General features: G+C 42.0%; 2 protein-coding genes across 3 annotated transcripts in view; one reads left to right on the top strand and one right to left on the bottom strand.

Annotated features, from left to right (window-relative positions):
• Positions 1-2,601, bottom strand: part of LPCAT2 (lysophosphatidylcholine acyltransferase 2) — a 29,795-nt gene extending 27,194 nt beyond the window's left edge. The window contains exon 1 of one of the 2 annotated variants that reach the window (XM_083852091.1): positions 2,313-2,601. In XM_083852091.1, the coding sequence (XP_083708217.1) occupies positions 2,313-2,456 (144 nt within the window). In that variant the 5' untranslated portion in view covers positions 2,457-2,601. The remainder of the gene's footprint in view (positions 1-2,312) is intronic. The other variant, XM_083852092.1, reaches the window with a different exon arrangement.
• Positions 1-22,865, top strand: part of LOC310905612 (uncharacterized protein) — a 724,478-nt gene that overhangs the window by 159,408 nt on the left and 542,205 nt on the right. The window contains exons 5-7 of the mRNA XM_083852137.1: positions 3,101-3,180; positions 5,673-5,806; positions 7,443-11,504. The gene's annotated coding sequence lies outside the window, so the exon portion shown is untranslated. The remainder of the gene's footprint in view (positions 1-3,100; positions 3,181-5,672; positions 5,807-7,442; positions 11,505-22,865) is intronic.

Genomic DNA, 22,865 nt, shown 5'->3' with positions numbered 1-22,865 from the left:
CTTGAAGTATACAATGCTTTTTACACAGAAGTTGTATCTAAGTAGTTACGGAAATTTAATAGTAACTTCACGGTTAGTAAGAAAACGACTACTATGGATACACAGAAATGGATTCGGTAGCTGGGTGTAAGAGATTTGGCCCTGGGGATTTATTGCTCTTTTGGTACAGGTCACAGAGAATCTGAAAAATTCAGGTAGCGAGTTAAACCAACCAAGACTCCCTGCTTGCCTCCCAGAATCAGATCCCTATTTTTTCCACCATGTGTGTCCTCTTGTAACGTGATCTTGAGTCCCGGTTCAACATTTCAGCTGCATTCAATAATGTGCAAGGGGCAGCATAAGCATAAATCAGCATGTTTTCACTTAAAATACCTTTTTACTTTATTAAAAAAAAAAAAAGAAGTAAATGTATGCACTGACCTACAATGAAAAAATAAAGGATGCAGTAGCAAAAGCAAAACAATTCCTCCCTCAAAACTAATAAATTCATTAATCTATTTTAGGCAGATGCACAGGTGGTACTGATGTGCTGATGCAAGCTATTGGCTTTCTAGGTCACTGTGTAAGGAGGCAGAGTTGATTCCTGCTCCATCAGCTGCAGAGTAGGGTAAGAAAAGGACAGAAAAGAGAAAGGTCAAGGTAGGTTAGAAAAGAAAAAGTTCCGGAGAAAAACGTACAGAAGAAAGACAGGTTTAAAGTTCAGTAACTCTTAAGTAGGATCAGATCTGCTCATTTCAATATGCAGTAATTACAAAGATAAAACTATCCTGAGTCATCCAAAGAACTTTTCCCCAAATTAGGAATCACCTGGGTACTTTCTGTTTAAGTTGTGTACAACAACTGTGTAACCTTTCACTACTGCAGTCAGTAGTGATTACTGCAATTTTGCTTCAAAGCTCACTAGTGCTGGGTCCTGTCCCAGCTGGGTTGCTTCTCCTTCCAGGTACACTGTGGAGTTATGTATAGAGGGTATCTTGCTTTAAAACATACCATGTTTTTCATCCCTTCCTCCTGAAGGAAAAGGGTATATTTATTACAGATAAAATGGTAATTGAAGCTTAAAATTGCAAGCTTTTAAAAGTAGTTTGTGCATCCTCTACAAAGAGCAGCCAGCAGAGAGAACTGTCCATTTCTGGAACCTCATTAAGAAACTGCTACCTGTACCTCGGGGTTCATGCCTACAGCTTCTCATTCAGGTGCACTTGAGCTGTGCTGGTAAAACACAGGGGTTAAGAAGATTTGAAACTGTTTTCCACATTTCTCAAATTTCCTCTAACTAGCTACCTTCAGGGTAAACACCATTTATAACTTGAGGGAGAGCTATATGGAACACAAAATATTTAGTTGCATGTCAGCCTTAGGTATGTGTAACAATCAGCAGAAAATGCTGAAAGTTTGCCTACATGCTGCTATGCTCCTTGTCTTCACCGAGATGCCAGTTCACAGCTGGTTCATCTCCTCAGTTTTTAAAGTGAAGATATTTGGAAATCAACACCCAGAAATGCTGTTTGCTTTCTGAGTTGTGCAAGTACCGTCAGCATGGTCCAGCACTGTAGTGGGACTGCAGGAGCCCGGTTCAATTCACCCAGCGACAGCAGCACTAAGGCAGGGGAGGTGGGCATACCCATTTTTTTTGGGATACGGAACTCAGAAGGGGGGACTCCTTCCTCCCCCAAAGCAGGCTTAAAATCAGCTTACAGCGAGTTATGTGTCTGAAATGGGATTATTGTAAAAAGAGAACGTTATTTTCTATTTTAGCACATCATTTCAGAGAGAAGCTGTCAGCATCTTCCCATTAGCGCCAGAGGCATCTGGCACCACGGACAGCATCTCACTTTTGCGAGTGGGGACGTGGGAATTCTGTTTCAGAAGCGACATGTTATTTGTAGGGACAGCACAATCCTTGCCACAAGCTTGCTGCACACCTCGCATCAGGAGTTCAAACCCGGCGTCGGCGGGCCGGTGCGCTGAGCCCACAGCCCCAGGCCCTGCTAACCTGGAGGCTTTCCCCCCTTCCAGGGGACAACGGCGGCTGCCCTACAGCCCCGGGGGGGGAGCCCCGGCTGTCCGGGAGCCCTTCCCTCCTTCCCTCCCCTCTCTCCTTCCCTCAGGCGGCCGCTGGCTTTCTCCCGCCCGGCTCCGGGAGCCGCCGCAGGGCCGCGCAGCCCCGTCGCGAAATGGCGGCCCGCGGGGCGCAGCCTGGGGCAGGGGCAGCCGCCCCCCGCCGGGAAGCCCTTCCCCGGCCCGGCAGGGCACGGCAGGGCACGGCAGGGCAGGGCAGCTCTCCCGGCACGCCGCACCGCCAGCCTTACCCGCAGCTTGTCCCCGGCGCTCAGGCGGCCCGGGTGGACGAAGGGGTTGGGGACGACGGGCGAGCAGAAGGAGTGCTGCCTGGGCAGCGGCAGCACCCGCGGCGCCATGCTCCGGCCGCCACCGCCGGGCGGCTGATTGCGCATGAGCTGCCGGCGGGGGGGCCGCGATGTCCCCGTCCCTGTCCCCGTGCCAGCCCCTGCCCTTGTCCCGGCCCCGCCCGGCCCCGTCCCGCCGCGGGGAAGGAGCCCTCAGGGGCCGCAAGATGGAGCCGCCGGACCCGCCCCTGCCGCCCGTCTCCTGAGGTGGCAGCAAGAAGGCGCGGGGCTCCCCCCTGTCGCCGCCACAGCCGCCCCCAGCCCGCTGTCCTCCTTCCCCTGCCCAGCCCCGAGTGCTGAGGGGTGGGTGGTGTGCCTCGTTGGCAAGCACCACGTCTGTTATCTGAGAGATAAGGGAGGCAAATGCGCACAGGGTGTACAACAGGAGGCTTTTTTGCCCCCTTTTTTTTTTTTTTTTTTTGCTTGGAGGGTGCATTTCCGTGCTGTGGAAAGCTGCCAGGAGCTGAGGTCAGGAGGAGGTGAGGTGTGGAGGCCCACCGAGGCCTTTCTGTTAGGCAGGGCCTCCGCTGGCACGGCCACCTTGCAGAGAGACACCATGAGCAGCATCCATGGGCATGGCCATGGGTGGGAGGCCGTGGTCAGGCCGTGCTCCTGAGGCAGGGGTGGCTGAGGCGGAGGTGCTACCCGTCGCTCACGTTACTTCACGTTCATGTGGCTGCTTCTTTTTTCAGCACCGAAGGAAGCTTTGGCCTGATGGTGTTGAGGAGGCGAGCCTGTGGGTTCTCGCGCTGGATCTGCTGTGACTGTGAGGGTGAGCCCCTAGAGCGCTGCGCTCAGTGACTGGTGGCTCCTGGCCTCCAGGCCGTGGCCTTGGTTCAAACACTTCACTGTGGCTCTCCCTTCTGTCTCACATCTGTTCTTCACACAAAAACATGGATACTTCCTCACACAATGTTAGTCTGTCACTGGACTGTTTGTATTTCCTTTAAAAAATTGTTATAGAAACCTCACAGTTCAGTTCCCAGTTTGGCACGTCTACTTCCACAAAGATAGTAATTATTAATTATTATAAAATTATTTTTCAGTTGTGGCTTGATGTGCAGGTGCTTAAGGAATAATCAAAATAATATATTTGGGTTAACTGAAGCCTGCGAATAGTGGAAGCTTGACAAATGTGGGATTTCCCTTGGCGGGCTTCCAGGGTCACCCTGTGACTGCCCGTCCTTGGAATCAGCACCGGCCTCTGAAAAACCAGAGCGTGAACCAGTGCAGCACAATCATCATGGGAAGTAAGACTAGAGGGAAACCCCAGAGCAGAAAGATCAGTTCTGCCTCCGTCATTCTTGACAGATGATTCGCTTATTTGTTCCAGCACTTCTCTGGTTACATTATGAAACATTTTTTCTATATCTGAGCAGAGTCTCTTTGCAATTTATATTCACTTGGTGGCTATGAAAACTGTTTTCTTTCCTCTTTGCAGCTACTTTTTGCACTCTTTCATAGTGCTTTTGTGATTTACTCAAGCCTTCACTAGACTCAACAATTCAGTGCTTTCAGGTTTTCTCTCCCAGGTCGTGGTTTCTAGATATCTGATTATACTTAATGCCTTTCTCTGGCTTTTCTCCAATAGGTCCACACCTGTCTCGAAGTACCCAAACTGGAAATGCTACTCACTAGGAGGACTGACCAGTGCTACTGATTGGGCAGGAAGGGTTGATTTCTGTCTAACACGTTTATATATCCTTGCTTTTATCTCAGTAGCCTGTCCTTGTGACACACACTGCAAGTCATAACTCTTGGATCCATTTTTGAATAATTACTTGTCATTTACAACACAAAGTTCTAAGAATAAAACACAGCATTTGTCCTTATTAAATGGTTGTAATGATCTTATCTCTAGAACCAGGAAATAATAAAGCATCTAATTTTGCAGACATGATGCTTTTATTGTGTAAAATAATCTGTTTCTGGTAACTTGTACATTTGTTAAAAAACAGTGATACTGATTGTAAATATTTACTCATCTAAGGCTGGTTAGCCGTAACATCATGAAAAAGGCTTAAGCAAGCACCAAGATACAAACAGTGCAAGAAAAATGTGTGAATGTTCAGAATGTGAGAAGGTGTGATCCTTTGCCTAAACTGACATCAGTCTCTCTTTTGAATAATAAATCCATTTTGGTCTGTGAGACTGTGGTGGAATGAACTTTGATCCTTGTTCCACTAACACAAAATACCACCAAGCTATTATGATACTGATGTCTGGAATCGTTTCAATATCTTTATTTTACCAGAATGTGTATCTGGCAATGTGGGAGCAATAACATTAGCTTGTTACTAATTATTTTTGTAGGTTGAAAACACACCTTTAGTTTTGCAGGTCAGTAGGAAGGCATATGATTTCCCTAAAGAGCTTTACCCGATACTGTCTTGATTCTACCCAGAAACTGTGAAAATAGTGGCTCCAGAACAGGTGTAGCTTCTGTATGCAATCCAGGTGAATCATATCAGTGACAGAGGACAACCCAGTAAACACTTCCACAGCGTAAACAGGGATTCTTCTTTCATATAAACTGTCACAGTTTTAAAAAAGTTTATGGAACTTATACTTTTTTTAGTATAAATTATATATACAGCTTAAATTGGATTGTGATCTTTCTCTCATCAGAACTGCCTTTGGAACAGCTTATTTTCCCTGGCATTTGTAAAAATATACTCCAATATATCTTCTTACCATAATAATTTTAATAAAACTACAGTAATTTATAAGTGTTTTCAGTATTTATCAGTTCTGTAAAGTGTGGGGTAGACTAAATCATCCATTGCAGAATAAGGAATTCTTGTGAACTAAATCTTCCACTAGCAATTCCAAATCTGAACCAGAAGCTAAATGAAGTTGCCCTTTTTAGCATTTTCATCTTTAATTCTTCAATTAGGCCTGTTGTCTTAACTTTATAAAACACACTCACAAAGGCATTCTTTGATTCAGAAACTGAAAACCTCCTTCGTGTTTGAAGTGCTGCGTTTGCTTTTGACCAAAATGCCCCCTCTTGTGGCCACGGTCATGTAATATTTCTGCACAGAAAATTTAGCCCAATATCTGTAAACTGCTCGTGAGGAAAAAAACATGACCCTTCCTCAAGAACAACTGACAACATTTCCTCATGCAAAGTAGCATCCTGATTATTGGCTTACTTTCTGTGATATAAAATGTGAACTTCTTGTGCAAAATGGGCATGAGAACAGAAATAGATTCCTAGTATGTTTTCATTGTCAACTTAAGTTCTCCTTCCTTTCTCTCCAGGCCGTGGTCCCCTAACGCAAGTTCAGTCTCTGCTTCCCTCCTGGAGGAATGCCGACTAATTCCTTCCAAGAGAAAATCTGGGTGCAGCTGACGGGATGTTTTCTTCAGGGAACAGTGAAGCCAAATAGAGTAATGTAAGTCACATCAGCTTTGTTTTTCTCCACCTGGCACAGTCTTCCAGTGTTATCCTGGTAAGCCATATACCCTTAAAGGTCTTCATGCCTTAGTCATGCAACACACAACCTCAGTAACACGCTATGCTAATAGTACTGCGGCAGGCTGCCACAAAAAACACAAACATTTCTGATAATTGTATCTCAGAATCAGAAGGGCATTGCATGAGGCTCCAAGCAGACTCAGGCTTACTGTTAAGCACTGTGCACATACTTGTCTCCCTGATGATGTCCACAGGGGTAAACATGGCCTGTTGTGCAGTCCGTATCTGCTGCAATAGTAGACAGCATACTTACTGTGGGAGAGGAATCAGAAACACCCTCTACTGTTTCAAGTTCCATACTGATAAAGGACAAATTAAGTGGCAGACTTTGGGGAAAAAATACATATCTGATTATATAAGGTAAGTGAAACAAGCATTACTGAACAGTCGCTATTACTAATATCTACTTAACACTCAATAAAAAATGCCATCTGTGGGAACATTCAATGAGCTGGATAATGTACGGTGTTATTTGTTAGGGCTCCATCAATCAGTTTCAATCTGCTGAGGATCTAGATCTGCACGTCCCTCAGTAGAATTTGTTGTTTCATTCCTACTTCAAACAACGGAAGCAGTTTTGGCCTGTTCCTTTCATGGTGCTCAGGTAGTTGTGGACCAGAGGATGTGCTGACAGGCATACATAGTCCATCCAAGCAGACACACACGTGTGCGTTCAAATGCATGCATGTATACACAACCCCTCCCAGCCCCCACTTTGTTTTTCGCTTTTCAAGTCGGTTGCAGAGATGCACATATCTTGGAGTTTTCATTTAATGTTAAATAAAACTGAACCGCCTCTAAAGCTAAGGGTTCTCCTGGGTACTACTAGATGTTTCTTTTAACAAGAATTCCTTTCTCTGCCGCTTTCCCTTGTTCAGTAAACATTGGACTTTCTGTTCTAGTATTATCTCTCTTATATTGGTGTACATAGAGTTCACACAATGTTTGCCTGGTAAGTTTGTAAATGAGTCATTACATTTGAGTTATTTCTAGATGTTTTGTTAGAGAGGAGTTGCCATCCCCAGTCTGTTAAGTATGGGAGTCCAGCCCATTCTCTGGTATAGGTAAAATAGTCAAGAACGTGTCCTGGCATGCTACACTAGAGAGAGAAACCTCTAAGAGTGCCCTGAATGTGCTTCTACTGAATTCCTTTCTCTTTGCATTGCTAACTGACAGAAGGCAGGTAAAAGCAGAGGCAAGAACCTAGCCACTTCAGTTTGCAAGTCATACCTGATAATGACCTCCGCAAAGGCAGACACTTGAGTAAATGCTTAACTTGCATGTTGTTGGTTCTGGTGGAGTAAGTAGGACTTGTGTTAGATTTTAGGTCCTAGACAAGCAGATAGATTGCTGAGCTAGCTCAGTTAACAAGTTAGGAAAACATACATTAGCATTGGGCTTTGCTGATGCTGGCTGAAAATAAAGGTAGTATTTATCTCAGGGAATCTACTGGGGCTGTCCCCTTGGAGAATCCTCCTGTAAATATTCCTCACCTGTGGTGGCTGCAAAACTGGACAACTTGACAAGAATTTCTCTTCTGTTTCTCTGGGTAGGGAAAACTCTAGACTGATGAAGGGGGATCTCCAACTCCCAGTGCTCTCAAGCTGGCACCTTCCCTGATTATTAAATTCACTTGAAAACAAAAGAAAAAAGTAGATTTACAAGAAAAAGAGAGACTCCAGTGAATTGCGTGAGAATGAGATATAAAATTAACGTTTTTTTTTTCCCTTTGAACTGAACCCAGGAGCCTCAGTAAAGTTTACCCTATTTAAAGCATTAATTAGGGAGCTGACTGTACATAAAGATAAAACAACTCTTAAAGAAGTCTCGAGGGACTCAAAAAAAACTAGTTTTGTCTACATGAAGCAAAAGAATTTTAATTAGAAGCAACTGAATTGAAGTGAACTGATATGAGCAACAAAAAGAGAATTTATCCCACAATGTATTCAGGGAACGTAATTGAATGTTCATTAGCTAAGAGTTATATACTGACTGTTAATGAGCAGAAATGAATATGTATTATTTCTTATTAAGCTGGAAATATATAGAACTAATTGCATTTAAATATAGTAGCTATAAAGCTGTGTTTATTAAGTGTCACAACTAAGAACAGGAAAGACATAGGTGAATTTGTATTCCTTACTGCAGTATCACTTCAAATATTTATTATGCTAAGTGGTATTAATACATAGCTTTTTGTGGAAATGGTTATTATGTTGTGCTAGTAGGACTTGTGGATGCCTTCATTTGGGTAGGATTTATGCTTTGTTTATTATAAATTAGGGAAGGCAGTAGAACCAAGACACATGCTCTCGGATTACTGTAAGACAGTGTTATTTTTGCTTCTCATAATGAGAGTCCTCTGTTATTCATGATCAAATGGCACTTGGCTTATTGGTATTACAGCTTGCTAATAATCTCAGGAGAGAGTTTTGGTAAGATTTCTTTGTTGAAGAACTACAGGAGAAAGCTATCTGGCTAGTTGGTGTGGTGATAGAAAAGTAGAATTAATTTGTATTAATACAGTCGATGTGTTGTGTGTGCACCCAGGAAGGGCCTATGCCTGCCAAGACGTACCTACACCTCTCTCTGGGGACTTCAGTAGGGACTGCAACAAAGGCGGACTCAGACCCATGATCATTTATTGCCACTGAAAGGCTGCCTCTTCTCTGGCATGGCTAAATAGATGTTTTTTTTCATCATCCTGTTTGCTTTGACATTGAAAGATATTTTGCGGCTGTAGTCAGGAAAGGTTAACTCACCTTTGAGCAAGCCATGCCTTTTGAGATCAGTGCTGTAGGCAGTGATTTTGGGGAATTTAGATTGCTATCTCCTACTTTAATTGAAAAAATACCTGGTTTGGTCTGATTTCAGTTTGTTTTTTAATTTTGTAATCTATCCTTTTCTGATAAAATTCTTTTGGTTACTAAAGGTCGACCTCCTGGTTTACCATTATATCTGTAGAGCTAATAAACATAAATTTGCACTGCTAAAGGTAGCAGACCAGTGAGTCTACCTTTAGCAATCCAAATTTATGTTTATTACTTATACAGATATATTTTTACCACAGGATTCATTAGTAGTAACAACTGCACGAACGTTTGCACGTTCATTTTTCCGAGAGATTGCAACCTTTTTCCTATTCACAAGAGGGCGATAAATCCCTAGTCATCTTTATTCAGCCTCTATAAAGTGATCAAGTGAGCAGTAGGCTACTGCAAAATGTCACAAAAAGCAGCATGGTGTTAGATAACTGATACATAGAGAGACTTGTATAAAATATTGTGATTCCTTTTCTTTTGTTTTATGGGATGTTTAGGCTAGGCTCTGTTCATTTCATGCCACCGTGGATCCTATTGTTAGTAGAAACTGGATGTGGAAAGGTTATTGAGAGGATTCCCCTACTGCAAATGTTTTCTTCGTGGTATACTTACAAGTATTACATTCAGATTAATGTCAAGTGCCTCAAATAATGTGATTTTCAGCATATTCTTCAGGAGAGTTTTCTATAGCCTAAATGTTGTTGCGTATGCTTATTTCTTCCTCACAGTGAAACTGTGTCTTTGGTAATCAGAATTTTCTATTTCTTCACTTTAATCCTTTGCCTCAATCAAAGCATCTCTTCTGTTAAAACTCCCCACCAAATGCAATGTTATTTCATCTAAATGCAAAGACCACAACTTGAAGTCTGTATGTGTTGATAATATCGGTATGGGGAGCTGCCATTAGCACTGTGACTTCTCTATTTGTGCAAACAATTTTATGAGCACTTTATTATCCTTTTAAATATGTATATTTATTCACTTTCACATCCATTGCCTCTCTGCAGTAATTTCTGTTTTATGTTGTATGGTAGAATAGTTTCAGGAGTTTTATGTAGAATAGGGAAAAAAGGAAAGGAAAGGAAAGAAAAAAAGAACTGGTTTAGTATAGTAAATTACTGTATGTCTCTGTTGATGTTACCTGAGTTCCTTCCAGCTCCTTTATTTGGAGGGGCTGGATTCCTTCCAGCTCTCAAGTTCCAATGACCCAGCCCATGCAATTTTTAAGCTGTCAGTATTAGAACAAATTCTTAATTATTTATGATATAGTATGGCCTCTGAAGAATATTCTCAGTCTGTGTCTTAATATGAAAAATAAATAAATGTCCAAAGTCTCTAGCAACACACTGAGGCGCTTGCTTGAGGTGTTAGTACAATGCCCAGCTGAGTTTCAGTGTCTCAAATGATGTGACTTCCAATATATCCTTTAAATAAGGAGACAAATCCAAGACTCTTGAGGCTCTTTCTACAATCCAGATGGAGTTCTGGGGCTGTCTCAAGTGGCTGAAACAAAACCACCTTTATATTGTCTTTCAACAACTTTAAGCAGCCTTTGGTTGCAGGAATCCAGAGGCTTGTCTGGCCCCTTGCCCAGCGTCTCATTACCTCAGGCCCATGGTAGGAAGGAGCTGTTAGCAAGCAGGGCTATCCTCAGCTCATTTCTTTTGTATTGTCCTGCCCAGAGCAACTTTCCCAGCTGACCGTCACCTGTCCTCACCTCTGGTTTCTGCAGGGTAAGGGCAGAGCCGTCCTCGAGCATAGCACCAAGTCTGTGCTGCTGGCTACTGAAATGCAAGCACCAATGTGACTGAGCAGCGAGCAGAGCTTGGAAGAAAAGCAGAGAGGAATTTTAGGGTGGAAACCCCAATCTCACCCGCTCTGGTTAAATTAAATTAGTCTCCTCCATTCCTTTCTTAATCACCAGATGAGGTCTATGACCTCTTCACTCACTGTGTTTTCTCAGCTCCAAAGCCAAAGGGGTTTTGAAGGCTGTCTGGTCACAGTCAGGAGTTCCTGGGTTTGGAACTCTAAACACGAGCTCCTTCACAGAGGTTCTCTCAGTACAGTCGGGTATTTTGGCTGTTTCAGTTAAGACCAAAATTAGATACCAAAACCACGTGATTGTGTTTTTTACTGTAATTCTTATCATGACTGTGTGCCCTCCAGAACTTCATCCATATGTCAGAAAGATACCCAAGTCCTATTTGTATCATATTTAAAGTTCTAAGTGCACCACAATAGTAGGAGATCAAGTATGCGGATGGGTCAGCTCTTTTTATATATCAAGAGCAGCTGAGAGGGAAAAAATCAAGAAGAAGCATTTCCAACCAACTCACTATCTGCAACTCAGCTTGAGGCATCTAGGAAAGTAAGATATTAAAACTATGATTAAGGGGGAAAGGAAGACATGCAATATTATTTTTTTTTTCTAGCAACTCTGGGAAGATGTCCTCCGGCTTTAGGCAATTTGGTTAAAGTCTGGGGGCTTCTTACAACGGGCCAGAAAAAAAAAAGTGAGAACTTTTGCTGGATACCTTTTAAAGTGCTAACACTGAGGCTACCACAATGCCATCAGTAAGACAGGTGTGGCTGCAAGATTACAAGAGCAGCAGTAAGATTCAGGTGGTTGAGCTCAAATAACAGTAATGTAATCTGTCCTGAAGCACACCCTGACTTCTCAAGTGCTGCCAATGTGGTGCTGATGGTCATAAAGCTGGGTGCTGGCGCTGTTTGCCAGTTGGGATCCCAGGAGCTCTGAGGACTAGAGCAGTCTTTTCTATCTTTTTTACACAGGTACTCATAGATTAGGCTGATACGACACAGGGATCAGGATAGAATTTTGCTATGAGGTGCATAACAGAGAGGTACTGTTAACATTGGGGTACAGGTTAAAAATTTTTGGATTTAATTGTTATTTTTATATTTTTATTTTTTTTTTCTGAGGGAAACAGCATGAAGGTTGGAGATAATGATAGTCTTACAAGAAAGTAGGAGCGAAGAGTAAGGAAAAGGCTTGGTAGAAAACTTGGTGTTTTGCCGGGACCTGTTGCTAGTCAGGCATTAAGAATAAATCTCAGGCTTTTTTCGTTGTTATTGCCTGTAGCTAAAGTTGGTGGTCTGCTAAAAGGCAGAGGAAGCTATGGGGAAGAGCATGCATGTGACAGGTAAATTTCTGCAACTGGCTGCAGGTGCTTTGTATTGGAGCTTCTCATCTCAGAGATTTCAGCCTGAAAATGTGCTTTAGGACTAGAAATACTGCCTAAACTCTCTCCAGATGGCTTGGAAGAGCTTTGGGGCACTGAGGCAGGTTCAACAGACTGGGATTGTGTCTTGAACAGTTTAACAACCTCTTTTTCTCCAGTAGAATCAGATCACAAACGTGGATGTTAACAAAGGATTATGGAGCTGTAGCTCAGTTGTCAGAAAGAGAAACGGTGATTAGTTATGGAGACCTGTGCGCTTCTTCCCAGCAGTGGAGGGGCATGGAGCCACAGGGGCTGGGTGCTGGCATTTCACCAGTGTTTCCCTGGGTAAATGACAGCACCTCTGGGCTGGTTTTCCAGTGTGTAGTATGGTGTGGCTGTCTTGCAGAAGGGATTGAAAGGCATAATCAATTGTAAAATGCATGCAATAAAAAGTGCTATCTCAGTGCCAAGTGGTTTTATCTACTGCTGCACACCCAAAGGCTGCCAGTACCGAAAGGGGAAGCTGGGGAGGGGCTCTTTGACTGGGGGTGCAGTGACAGGACAAGGGGTGATTTTAAACTCAAATAGGGTAGATTTAGATCGGATATTGGGAAGAAATTGCTTACTCTGAGGGTGGTGAGGCATTGGCACAGGCTGCTCAGAGAAGCTGTGGATGCCCCATCCCTGGCAGTGCTCAGGGCCAGGCTGGTTGGGGTTTGGGCAACCTGGTGTAGTGGGAGGTGTCCCTGCCCATGGCAGGGGGCTGGAAGAGGGTGATCTTTAATGTCCCTTCCAACCCAAACCATTCTGTGATTCCGTAATTTAGTTCTGAGGTGGAGACACATTTCTTAATGCCTGTGACTTGTACAGAAACAATCTGAAATCATGAAGCCTTGGGTTGGTGGTGGAACCTTGTCCTCAGTGAGGTCAGTGGCAATTCTGTCACTGCTTTCAGTTTGAAGAGGATCATGCTATTTTGTCAGGAAGCTTTAGGGAAATAAAAGAGTTTCCAAAACTAGGGATCTGGGACTTCTGAGAGGCTAAATTATGCAGTGCCAGTCCTCACCCCAGTAGTCCAATGGTGTAGTACAGCTTGATATGTCAGTTAATTACTTAGGGATTTATTAACTCAAAATTTTAAGGAAACTGCTAACTTAGTGCTATGTACAGGAGAAAAAAAAGTGAACGCTTCAACAGCATAGGGATTTTGGCAGTAAGTGAACATAAAATAAAGTAAGTTAATGGAACAAAGGATGTGCCATTAAAATGTATCATATGATCCATGAAAGAAGTTACAAATATTGTGCACCACTGATTGAAAAATGATGGTAGATGGGGAGAAACCCAACAGAAAGAAAGGGGGAGCGTGGGGGGGAAAAAACTTGTGGAGATTTATCCCAACATAAGTGTAGTTTAATATGTATTGATATTTGGGAGATGTTTCTGACAGTTATTAAGTCAAACAAGAAGCATGGCTTTTGCTCTGAAGAATTTCAGAGTATGTAGATCTGCTAACAATTTATATATCAAAGCAGTCACCAAATGGGCTGGAGAGGCAGAGCAACAAATCACTTCCAGAAGCTGCCATTATCATGATTTAAAAGTAATGTTAATCTCAGTGTTGCTACAAAAGTGAATATTAACGTATATTTTTAAAATAAAATATGATTTTAATTTCAGTGTGGGGCTGAACTCCTTGGAATTGGTCTTGCAAAGCTGTGGTCTAACCGTGTCATCTGGATTCTTTTGACAGAAATCTAGAAGGTTTTTCTAAACTCTGTGTACTTCCTCCTTAAATCAGGGTGCAGTGCTCATCTGACCACTGAAGACCTGTATAATAAGTAGAACTCGGACAGGTGTGCAGGTGACTTTCTTAATAAAAATGAGAGTATCCCTCATTTCTGATGCTTTTAAAAGGATTTGTGCTTCCAGACAGCTTTATGCCTTTGCATTCATTTCTGATTTTGGAAAAGGAAGATCTTTTAATAATGTTTAGCATGGACCTCCCCCACCCCTGCAATTTGTGCTGCTCTGGTAGAAGTGGTGTTCCTCTGCAAAAGCTCATAACGTGCTATATGAAATGTCAAGAATGATAAAGCAAAACAAAGAACCTCTCAAGGAAAATGTGCTGCAATGAATATCTGAAATCTACTGAACCGCTGCCTTATTATATTGAAATTTCAGTAAACACTTTTCTTAAGAGCTTATGTTTCAGTAGGCAGGGAAATGTGTTTTCTATGTAAATAGCAGTGTTTGCCTTTTCTTTAAAAAATGTATTCTCACCACAGTGGTAAATCCTACAAGCAGACTAAAACACAGTTGAGGCCATGAGGTATGGAATAAAATCTCCAAAACCTCTCTGTGCTTGTAGGATTGTCATTCATGGCCGTAGAGCAAAAATGCCATAGAGAATTGATCTTCGCGATGTTTTTACGTACCTTCAAGCTTTGAAAATGAGAGAAGGGAGGAAGCCAAAACCTTCAAAAGGGCAGTAATAAGCTCATTTTGCCTCCTTCTTGTTTTATGTCTTACTCCAGATTTTATTACTTCTCTTAGCAGATCTTGTACGGCACAAGATTTATTTCTGAGTGCTTATCACGCCTTAGTAGGAGGCATTTAAGTTTTTCCATCAGAATGCTTTCTATTCACCTTCTCCTTGATAGCATTTTTATCCACTTACTGTATGCGAAGTATCACTTAGAACGCTGCTCAGAGGTTGGCGAGGGTAAGTGTAACCATTAGTGCATTTGAGTTGGATGCCGGAGGTGTTACTGCTTTGCTGCCAGCTGTGTTTCAGTGCTAGCTATCTCTGGTGTCAAAGGACTTCCTTTCTTAAATGCAAGGCCAGCATTGTCCTTGTCTGAAATCTCCCTTGGTAACTACTGAACTTTTGCAGTCACTGCTCTTAGTTTCCCCAGATATCGGGCTTACAGCCTTGGAACCTTGTCAAACAGTTGCAGATATATTTTCAAATGTTTGCAAATATGCCTGGTTTTCCTTAGTAGCCATTTCAACATGCTTCACTTAGATCTCTTGAGGGTCAGTTTAGGAACCAAGTCAAGTAAAAAGAACAGTATAACAAAGCCAATTTGTGACTCCATCCTTTGCAGAAATATCACTCAAATAATATTTTCAGAATGAAGGGCATAGCCTCCACTTCAGTTTTATATTCTCTTCATGCTTTTGTACTGCTCTCCTCTGCATAGTTTCTGAGAGGTTTGATGGAGTTTTTCAGGTAAGACAACTGTTACCTGTCATGCAGAGCGCTCTTTTTCCCTCCATATTCTTCCCAGAGAGAACACTGTAAGGGAGTAGGATGATAATAATAATAGTATTACTACCTGTATTATATTCAGTGCTGTGTGGATTGTTTAGTTATGCAGAGACTAAAAAAAAGAAAAAAGCCTGGAGAGTTGTCATGTTTTTAAATCTGCTGGTGTTTTTTTCTGTGAGGTTGGATTCGTTCCCAAGCTGGTTTAGGAAATCTGTTTCACTGGGGCTAAAACCGGCAGTGGCACTGCTTTTCAATGAAAGCAAAGTCACTTGTTTTACACAGACCTAAGTTTTACAAACGCACTTTAAATAAAATTTTACACTGTTTTACATAGACCTAAGGCATCTCCCTTGGAGATGATCACAGAAGAAAGTAGCTCAATGAAGGAGGTCAGGAAGCATTGGAGAAATCTTAGATTATTCTTGAGATTTTGGCTTTCTGTTCTCTATCTCAAACTAAACATTCTTTGTGTATATACGTTGAATTGTATGTCAAAACCTCTAAAAATGCTTGCATAGCCTGGAATGAATAGGTTCTCCTGAGCATAAGGAGGTTCCTTTGCCATAGCTTGGCTGAGCACAGAGCTTCTGGCCAAGTTTGGCTTCCGTGCCGCAGTGGGAAGAATAATCATGTTTAAGGAACTTTCAGATGAAGAATCAGGGATTTTAGCATGCAGTCATACAACAGCATTCTAGCTTGTTGTGCTTCATTTTTTTTCTTATTTTTTAAAAAAAGCAATGTGAAGAATTGCTGATGTCACACAGTGGTCTTATTGAATGCCACTGAGCTTATCCATGGTGCAGCATGGGTGGAACTCTTACTGACATAACGAAGAAGGTAACTGCTATTCTGGGCTGTGCTGTTGCATGCTGGATTGATTGTCATCCATGTGGGAGTGTGTTGTTTAATAAATTAGAACGTGCTGCCACAGGTGCAGAAGTTCCTATCATGTTTTCTGGAGAGAAGTCCAATAAAAAATTGTACAATTTCTGTCAATAACTCTCAGTGCCGGATACCCTGACTGTGCCTTTCTGAAAAGGAGACTGTTTTCTTTGTCCTACGTGTTCTCCAAAGGCAGAGTCATGACACCAGCTAGTTTGTTGTTGCTGCTGGATCAAAAAGCTGCTGTTTTCTGGGCTAGCACTAGTAGTCTACCACCAGCCACCCCTAATAGCACCAAAATTAAGAAGCTCCGTGTTTATGAGGGTTGTGGCCCCTTCCACCATGGCCTGCCCATGGCTTGCCATGCAAGGGGGGGGATTAGCAGATGCTTCACACTCATCTCCCCAGCAAACCCCCAGACATGCCTTGTGGATTAATTAGTTCGTGTTTATAATGTTCCTTGAAGTAGGATGTGTTATTACCCAGAGCTCTTGAACCACTCCTTGGTATAGAGATGCAACACAAACAGGTTTTAGTTAGGAAAAACCTTATGCTGAGAAATGTATGAGTGTTACTGAATTACCTGAATTCCTGTGAGCTTTTCTTCACAGTTTCCTGTTGCCATCCAGTTGACTCTCACGTACATGTGCTCTTTTTTCTCTTTTTTTTTTTTTTTAGAATGGGCATTACTTGATGTTAAAATGCTGGGATTTATTCTGATTTTATTTTTAATTGCATACAGAGCTGCTTTGACTGAAAATATTTAGACTGATGAAACCCATGTCTGTGGACTGTATTCGTATTTGTGCTCAGCTCTTCAGGAAATTATTTGTCCCTGTTGCTTAAACATAATGCATTTAATGAAAACAGCCTTTATTCATTTATTTGAGTAAATCTGGTGTTGATACTCTGGAAGGAAAATGCTACTGACTCCCCAAGTAATAAGAAAAAAGTGAAAATGAATTTGTATGTAATCTGTGTTGTTTCTGATTCATTGTGTTGCTTTGAAGCAGGAGCCTTGGAGAGGTGAGAAGTAGGCTTTGCTGTAGACACTGATGGAAATGATAAAAGGAACAGGGATTAACATGGAGCATTTGACAGTCCATCTGGCTTGAAATTATTTACTTTATCTGTTGGTCACATGCAACACTGACTGTTGCTGAAAGTGGAGCTGCTTTTTATTTCTTCCTCTAATGAGGACTCATTTTCCTGAGTCTGAGTCTCTGAAGGCTGGTCCAGGCCTTATACATGTCTTTGCCTGAAAAGGTGAACGCAGTAGCGTTGTGGAAGCACATTTTTTCTTCCTTTTTAAATAGAAATAGTTGTATTATTTAATTTATTCTCACCGAACTTGAATAACAGGTGACGTGATGTCCTAAAGCATAACAGTATGTCATAGTCTAACACACAAAGGTAGAGGGATAGTGTGCCAAAATGCAACTACCTCTGTGGTTTGAGAGCACAGATCGGCTGCCATAAGTCAAAATGCAAAGGGGATGAAGAAATGATGTAGTTTGGGAAGTGTTGGGGAAATACTTCCTCTTGCAAGGGAGGGGATCTTTGTGTGCAAGCTTGCAGGATCTGAGTTTAAATGGTAGCACAGGAATTTCTGTCAGGTGGTAATTTGTAGGAATAGGGTTCAGTTTTCTCCTGCCCAGCTGACGATGTGAAGTTAATGCTGTTGAATCTCCTGGTTCTAGGAAGATCAAGTAGTTCTGGTTTCTGCTTAAGGCACTGGTGGAAGCCTGAGTTAGTCAATATTATAAAATGAAGTTGCCATCAACCAACTAATGTGAAGCATGTTTTGAGGCACATCTGCAGTCAATTATGTCAATCTTGAAGGGTGAAGAGTGTTATAGAGAAATGCATTGAAAGTCTATACTGGGGATGAAATTCTGTATAAACAGCATAACTCTTGAGGTCTGATACAGGACTTTGGATAGACACTCAGCTACCAGGGTTTGTATGTTTGCACGTAGCTCGTAAACAGCACGATTTGGAACCCAGTCATGTCTTGTGGTTTCCTCATATCCTTTATGTTGGATAAAAAAATAAGCTGTCATTCATGGCATTGTGGAAACAGAGCTACTTAAAAAGACAGTCATGGGATGTGGTAAATTCTCCATATTTTGTAGCCTTTTAAATCAAGAGTTGTTGCATATCTAAAAGTGACAGCACTGTAGTAATCAGTGGCTGAAATTTGAGGGGAGACTGAAGGAGTTCAGGCTAAATTATCACAACGTTCCTTCAGGAATAAAAGCTACAAAACCAATACTGAGCATAAGCACAGTCAGGATTTTATGGAGCACACTTATGTTGAAAAGGGTATGTACTGTTTGAAAGCACTTGGGGTGCAGAGGGGGGCTTCGCTTTAACCCTCCCTTCCCCAAAGTCTGCATGAAGACGGAGAGGTTTTAAAGTGCCGTGCAAGTGGAAAGGAAGAAAAGAACATCCCATCTTTATCTGTAATGTAAGGCTGTTGTGTTTAATTCTAGATCAGTGGTTTTTCCCCTAATAAATAAGACTCTTGCATTTTGGTAAACTGAAAGTCTGTTTGCAAATAGCCACCAGGACTGCGATATACATAAAACTTGTTCATGTTAATAGAATGCACCTATCCCATCAGGGAAATGGAGTGGTCTTGCTGATATAGATTAGATCATGATGGATATTAGAAACTAAGGCAGAATAGATGAATCTATATAGAAGTGAAATATGTAGTGGTATTCTTCAGCTCTAGATAACAAAATGCCATGGAGGTACAGTTAAATTTCTGTTTATTGACAAACATCTGCTTCAGTAAAGAGCCTGCCAGGAGCATGGTCTATGTTTTGAATGGATTTTTGTATCCTGATAACTTTCCACAGCATTGTGAGACATGCCCGAGTGTTGGAATGGAATTCAGTAGTTCTGCTGTAGTAATAATTTATCTCTTACCTGGCCTATGATGATTCCTTTTCTGGTCATTTGGTTTTTTTCTTCTTGCAAATAATAGAAAAATTACCTTTGTTATGCCTCTCTAATGATGATAATGTTTGGTTTCAGAGGAAGAATTTTTGGGCTCCAAGTGTAACTCTATGCTGGTGCCCCACAGGACCCAACAGTGAGCGCTGGGCAATGCATAGGATGGGATGACTGGGGACACAAGACCAGTGCTGGCTTCCTAAAGATGCAACAGAGCTGTAATCTCTAAGGAGATACAGGAGCTTCTCTTGGACACCCATTTGCTTGTCATCCTCACTGAAGGCCTCGATACCTATCAGTCACTCCTGAGAAGTGGTTGGCCTGTAGCACTGTGGTTTCGTTGTTAACCTGAGATGGGTTGGCACTGCCTTTCCTCCAGTGTCATTCCCCAAGATACGTGTAAGGCTGTGAGTGTGCAGCAATCATCACACTGCTGTACCGGCTCCATTCCCAAGGACACAAAAGTATTTCAGGCTACATTTTCACCATGGTGTCATAGTTGTGCCATGGTTTTTATTTGTAGAGGTATGGCCTGCTTAATTCCCTGTTCTCCTGGCTGAGAATTTGTCATGCTAGTCACATGCCAAAATCTACTTTAAAAAAAATAAAATCAAAACACATACCCCCTGGAAATACAAAATCAAACCCTAACAACTTTGGAAACAGAATTATGGAGTTAAATAAACAGTTTAATATGTTGAATTATCATAGAGAATCACAGTAAGATGACCACTTAAACTTGCATTCAGGTGGTGCCCATTCAAAAAAATAAAGTCTAACAATGTGCGTGGCTGGAAGAACAAATATTCCAACCCATTATCTGTATAAATAGTGCATGGCTGAGACACTGCTGAGATGTGGGCCAGAGCAGCGGTTTACTGGCAGCACACTGTGCTGCTATAAAGACGATCTTTGCTCTTCAGACTGGCAGGAATTACTGTGGGGGACTCACCTCCTGCAACGAGGAAATGCCTTGAACCAGCCTCAGTCGCTCTCCCCCCTCTCCTGGCTGAGGGCTGTGCGGCTTTGGATGACATTCCTGCTTTGCTGGAAGGGCTGGTCGCTAAAATGCAGAGCCTGAGGGAAACCGGGAGGAGAGAGGGACAAACTCAGGGAAGCAGCTTCCCCTGCGTAGGTATGGAGTATAAATGTATAAATGGTGGGTATATGACAGAGTCATGGAAGATAGTGTGACTTCCTCTCTTTAAAGAGATGCGTTTGTAAATGCATTTTCACACTTACTCCCCCCCCCCCCCCCAAATATGTTTTCTGTTTGTTTTAAATACCTGTTATTTTTCTGAATAGCTTGTATTACCCCAAAGTAAGTGACATAAAGAGAACAAAGTCCTGTAAGCCTCCTGCTTGGCAGTCTCTCTTTCTGCATGAGGGCTTGGAGGGATGTAGCTACTTTCTGGGCTGCCTTTGGTCACCAGGCTTGTTCTGGGGCCATGGGTTGCTGTGGGGGAGTGTGGCTTTGGCCTTGAAGAAGGTGCTTTTCCTTACTGCTCTCTGTAGGGTGCAGTGATTCATTTTAGCCTGCAAGTGGCATTGTTTGTCTGGTTACTGGACTCGGCAGCCTGGTTTATCTGAAAACCTTACATAAACTGAAATGCTTCAGCATTGTTCTCTCTTTCCAAATGTTTGTATATGACAGCCTATTTGATGACTCTGGAAATAAAACCAAGCTAGAAGCGATGCTGTGTCAACTGCAATAACTCTCCCTCGGCTTGCTCTAAAACCTGTCAATTATTGTAAAGTCGCTTCTCTGCACTGCAAAAGCTTTTCTCGCCTTGAACTTCAGGAACACTTCTAGTTTACTTCCACATTTCATAAATACCATTCTGAATGAGCTGGATATCTTGGGATTGTATGTAAGGGTTCATGAGGATGCTGCCTGTTACCAAACTTGGGAGAAAGCAGGGCTGTGTAAGTCGCATGAACTTCAGTTATAGTGGTTCCACTGTAATTTCTGCAGAAGTTCCTGTGGCATTTTCACAGTGGGCCATGTGGTGGCTATAGTAGCTCAGCTCATGCCACAGTTACTCAGGTCATACTCTGTTAATTAAATAGGATTCATAACAATTTTAGTATTGGTGAGCAAGGGAGCTACATTTTCTCTAAAGATACAGGTATTAGAACAGTGGCTGTTTCTGGGAACTACTTCTTTGCCTGCTGCAGTTAGTTTTACTGGTGTATTTTCTCAAAAAAGAAAATTAAGCAGAAATTCTGAGGAGTTTGCTAATTACAGATACCGTATGTCGCGTTCCAGATGTACCTGAAAACAAGTGTATTTCTTGTTGGTCTGTTTGGGGTGCTTTTTCCCTTTTGTAATACTGCAGTGTATTCCCACAAAGAGTGTGAAACTCAGGAGGGCCTCTTTTCTCATAAAACTTTGATTAGGAAACATAGGAAGGTGCTTCTCCTATGGGGTTGTGTTGTGCTGAGGAAGGGATGTGGAGCTGGGAGTCTGGGTTCTTTTACTGCTTTGAGAGATCTCTGCATATAGGTAGCAAAGAGTTTAGGTAGGATTCATGATGAACTTATAAGGTATTAATCGTGATCTTAAATTTTTGAAGTAGAGAAACTAGGGCCAGTTCAACGCCTGAAAAAAAGCTGAAATTAATTTCAAAACTGAGCACCTAAAAGGATGTTGTAACGTGTCTGTTCTTAAGCCCTTCAGGTTCCACAGAGCATTGCCTTTGCCAGCAGTGATTAAAATACTAATGAGAAGGAATGAAATATTCCAAAGAGAGGTGAGGAAGGTGAATTAGTCTTAGTGTTTACTTGTAAGGTTTAAAAAGGTGAGAAAGAATGTGTTTCCTTGACTCTCGACCACTTCAACTTCATAAAAGAAAAATTCCCCATGAATTCAGGACTTCGCTGCCTGTGTGCAGCAACCCTTGAACAGAGACACAGTTTTTTCTGAAACACTAAAAGCTGCCAGTGTGCCTCAGAAAAATAATATATTTTAGCAGTATTTATTATAATGATAGTTCTAATTTCCAGAGACCACATCCAGTTTTGCATGGCTAGAATTTAGGGAGAAGAACTTTTCAAGCACTAGAATTATTTAAAAAGAAATATTTTCATTTTTCACACACAGAGGCCCTGTGAGGTTGCAAAATCCACAAAACTTTCAATTTTAGGAATATTCTTTCCTGTGTTTGCAGGAACTTTTCACATTCCTGAATCGAGTTATGGGATTTTCCCCCTAACTGAAACCAGGTTTAAACACTGGAGTCATGTATTCTGTCAATTAGTGCAAGTAAGTTCTCTGAAGTCATTTGGTGAGTGCAAATAGTTTTATTTAGCACTGGCAGTACTGCCAGGTGAGATTCCCACTTTGGACAAGAGTTTGCCTGCAGAGTTTTACCCTGCCTGTCTAGCTGCTTCCCATTTTATTCTCATGTGAAAACAGATTGAGTGCTTTTGCAGGGTTTGGTTATTAGCCCTGAAAGCCTTCAACAGGTTAAAATCCACTGCAGTGTTCATTTTGTGGGTGAATAAAGATCTGATAGTATTATAACCAATCCATGTTTAATACCTTTCTGGATGTATTGGTGAGTGTGGCTTTCAATAATGTAAAGTGAGGAACTGCTAACACAGTGGAAAAATCAATTGTATTTATTGTACTGAAGGTAACCTGATAAGAATGCCATCTGCAAGTGTCTTTCAGATGGAGCTGGTACACGAGCGCATGGTTATATCTACAGGTGCAGAGGTACAGAATAAAAGATTTATACTGAAATGTTCACAGTGCTCTAACTTTGAGCTAATTTATGAGCAAAGAGATTTTACTCTTTACTTCCCTGCTAAAATCTGCTTGTATCTAATGTTGTCATCTTCGTT

Source organism: Anser anser, assembly GCF_964211835.1.
Source record: "Anser anser genome assembly, chromosome: 11".
NCBI lineage: Eukaryota > Metazoa > Chordata > Aves > Anseriformes > Anatidae > Anser > Anser anser.
The sequence above is the reverse complement of the archived record's forward strand: the minus strand, read 5'-3'. Positions and strand labels throughout refer to the sequence as shown.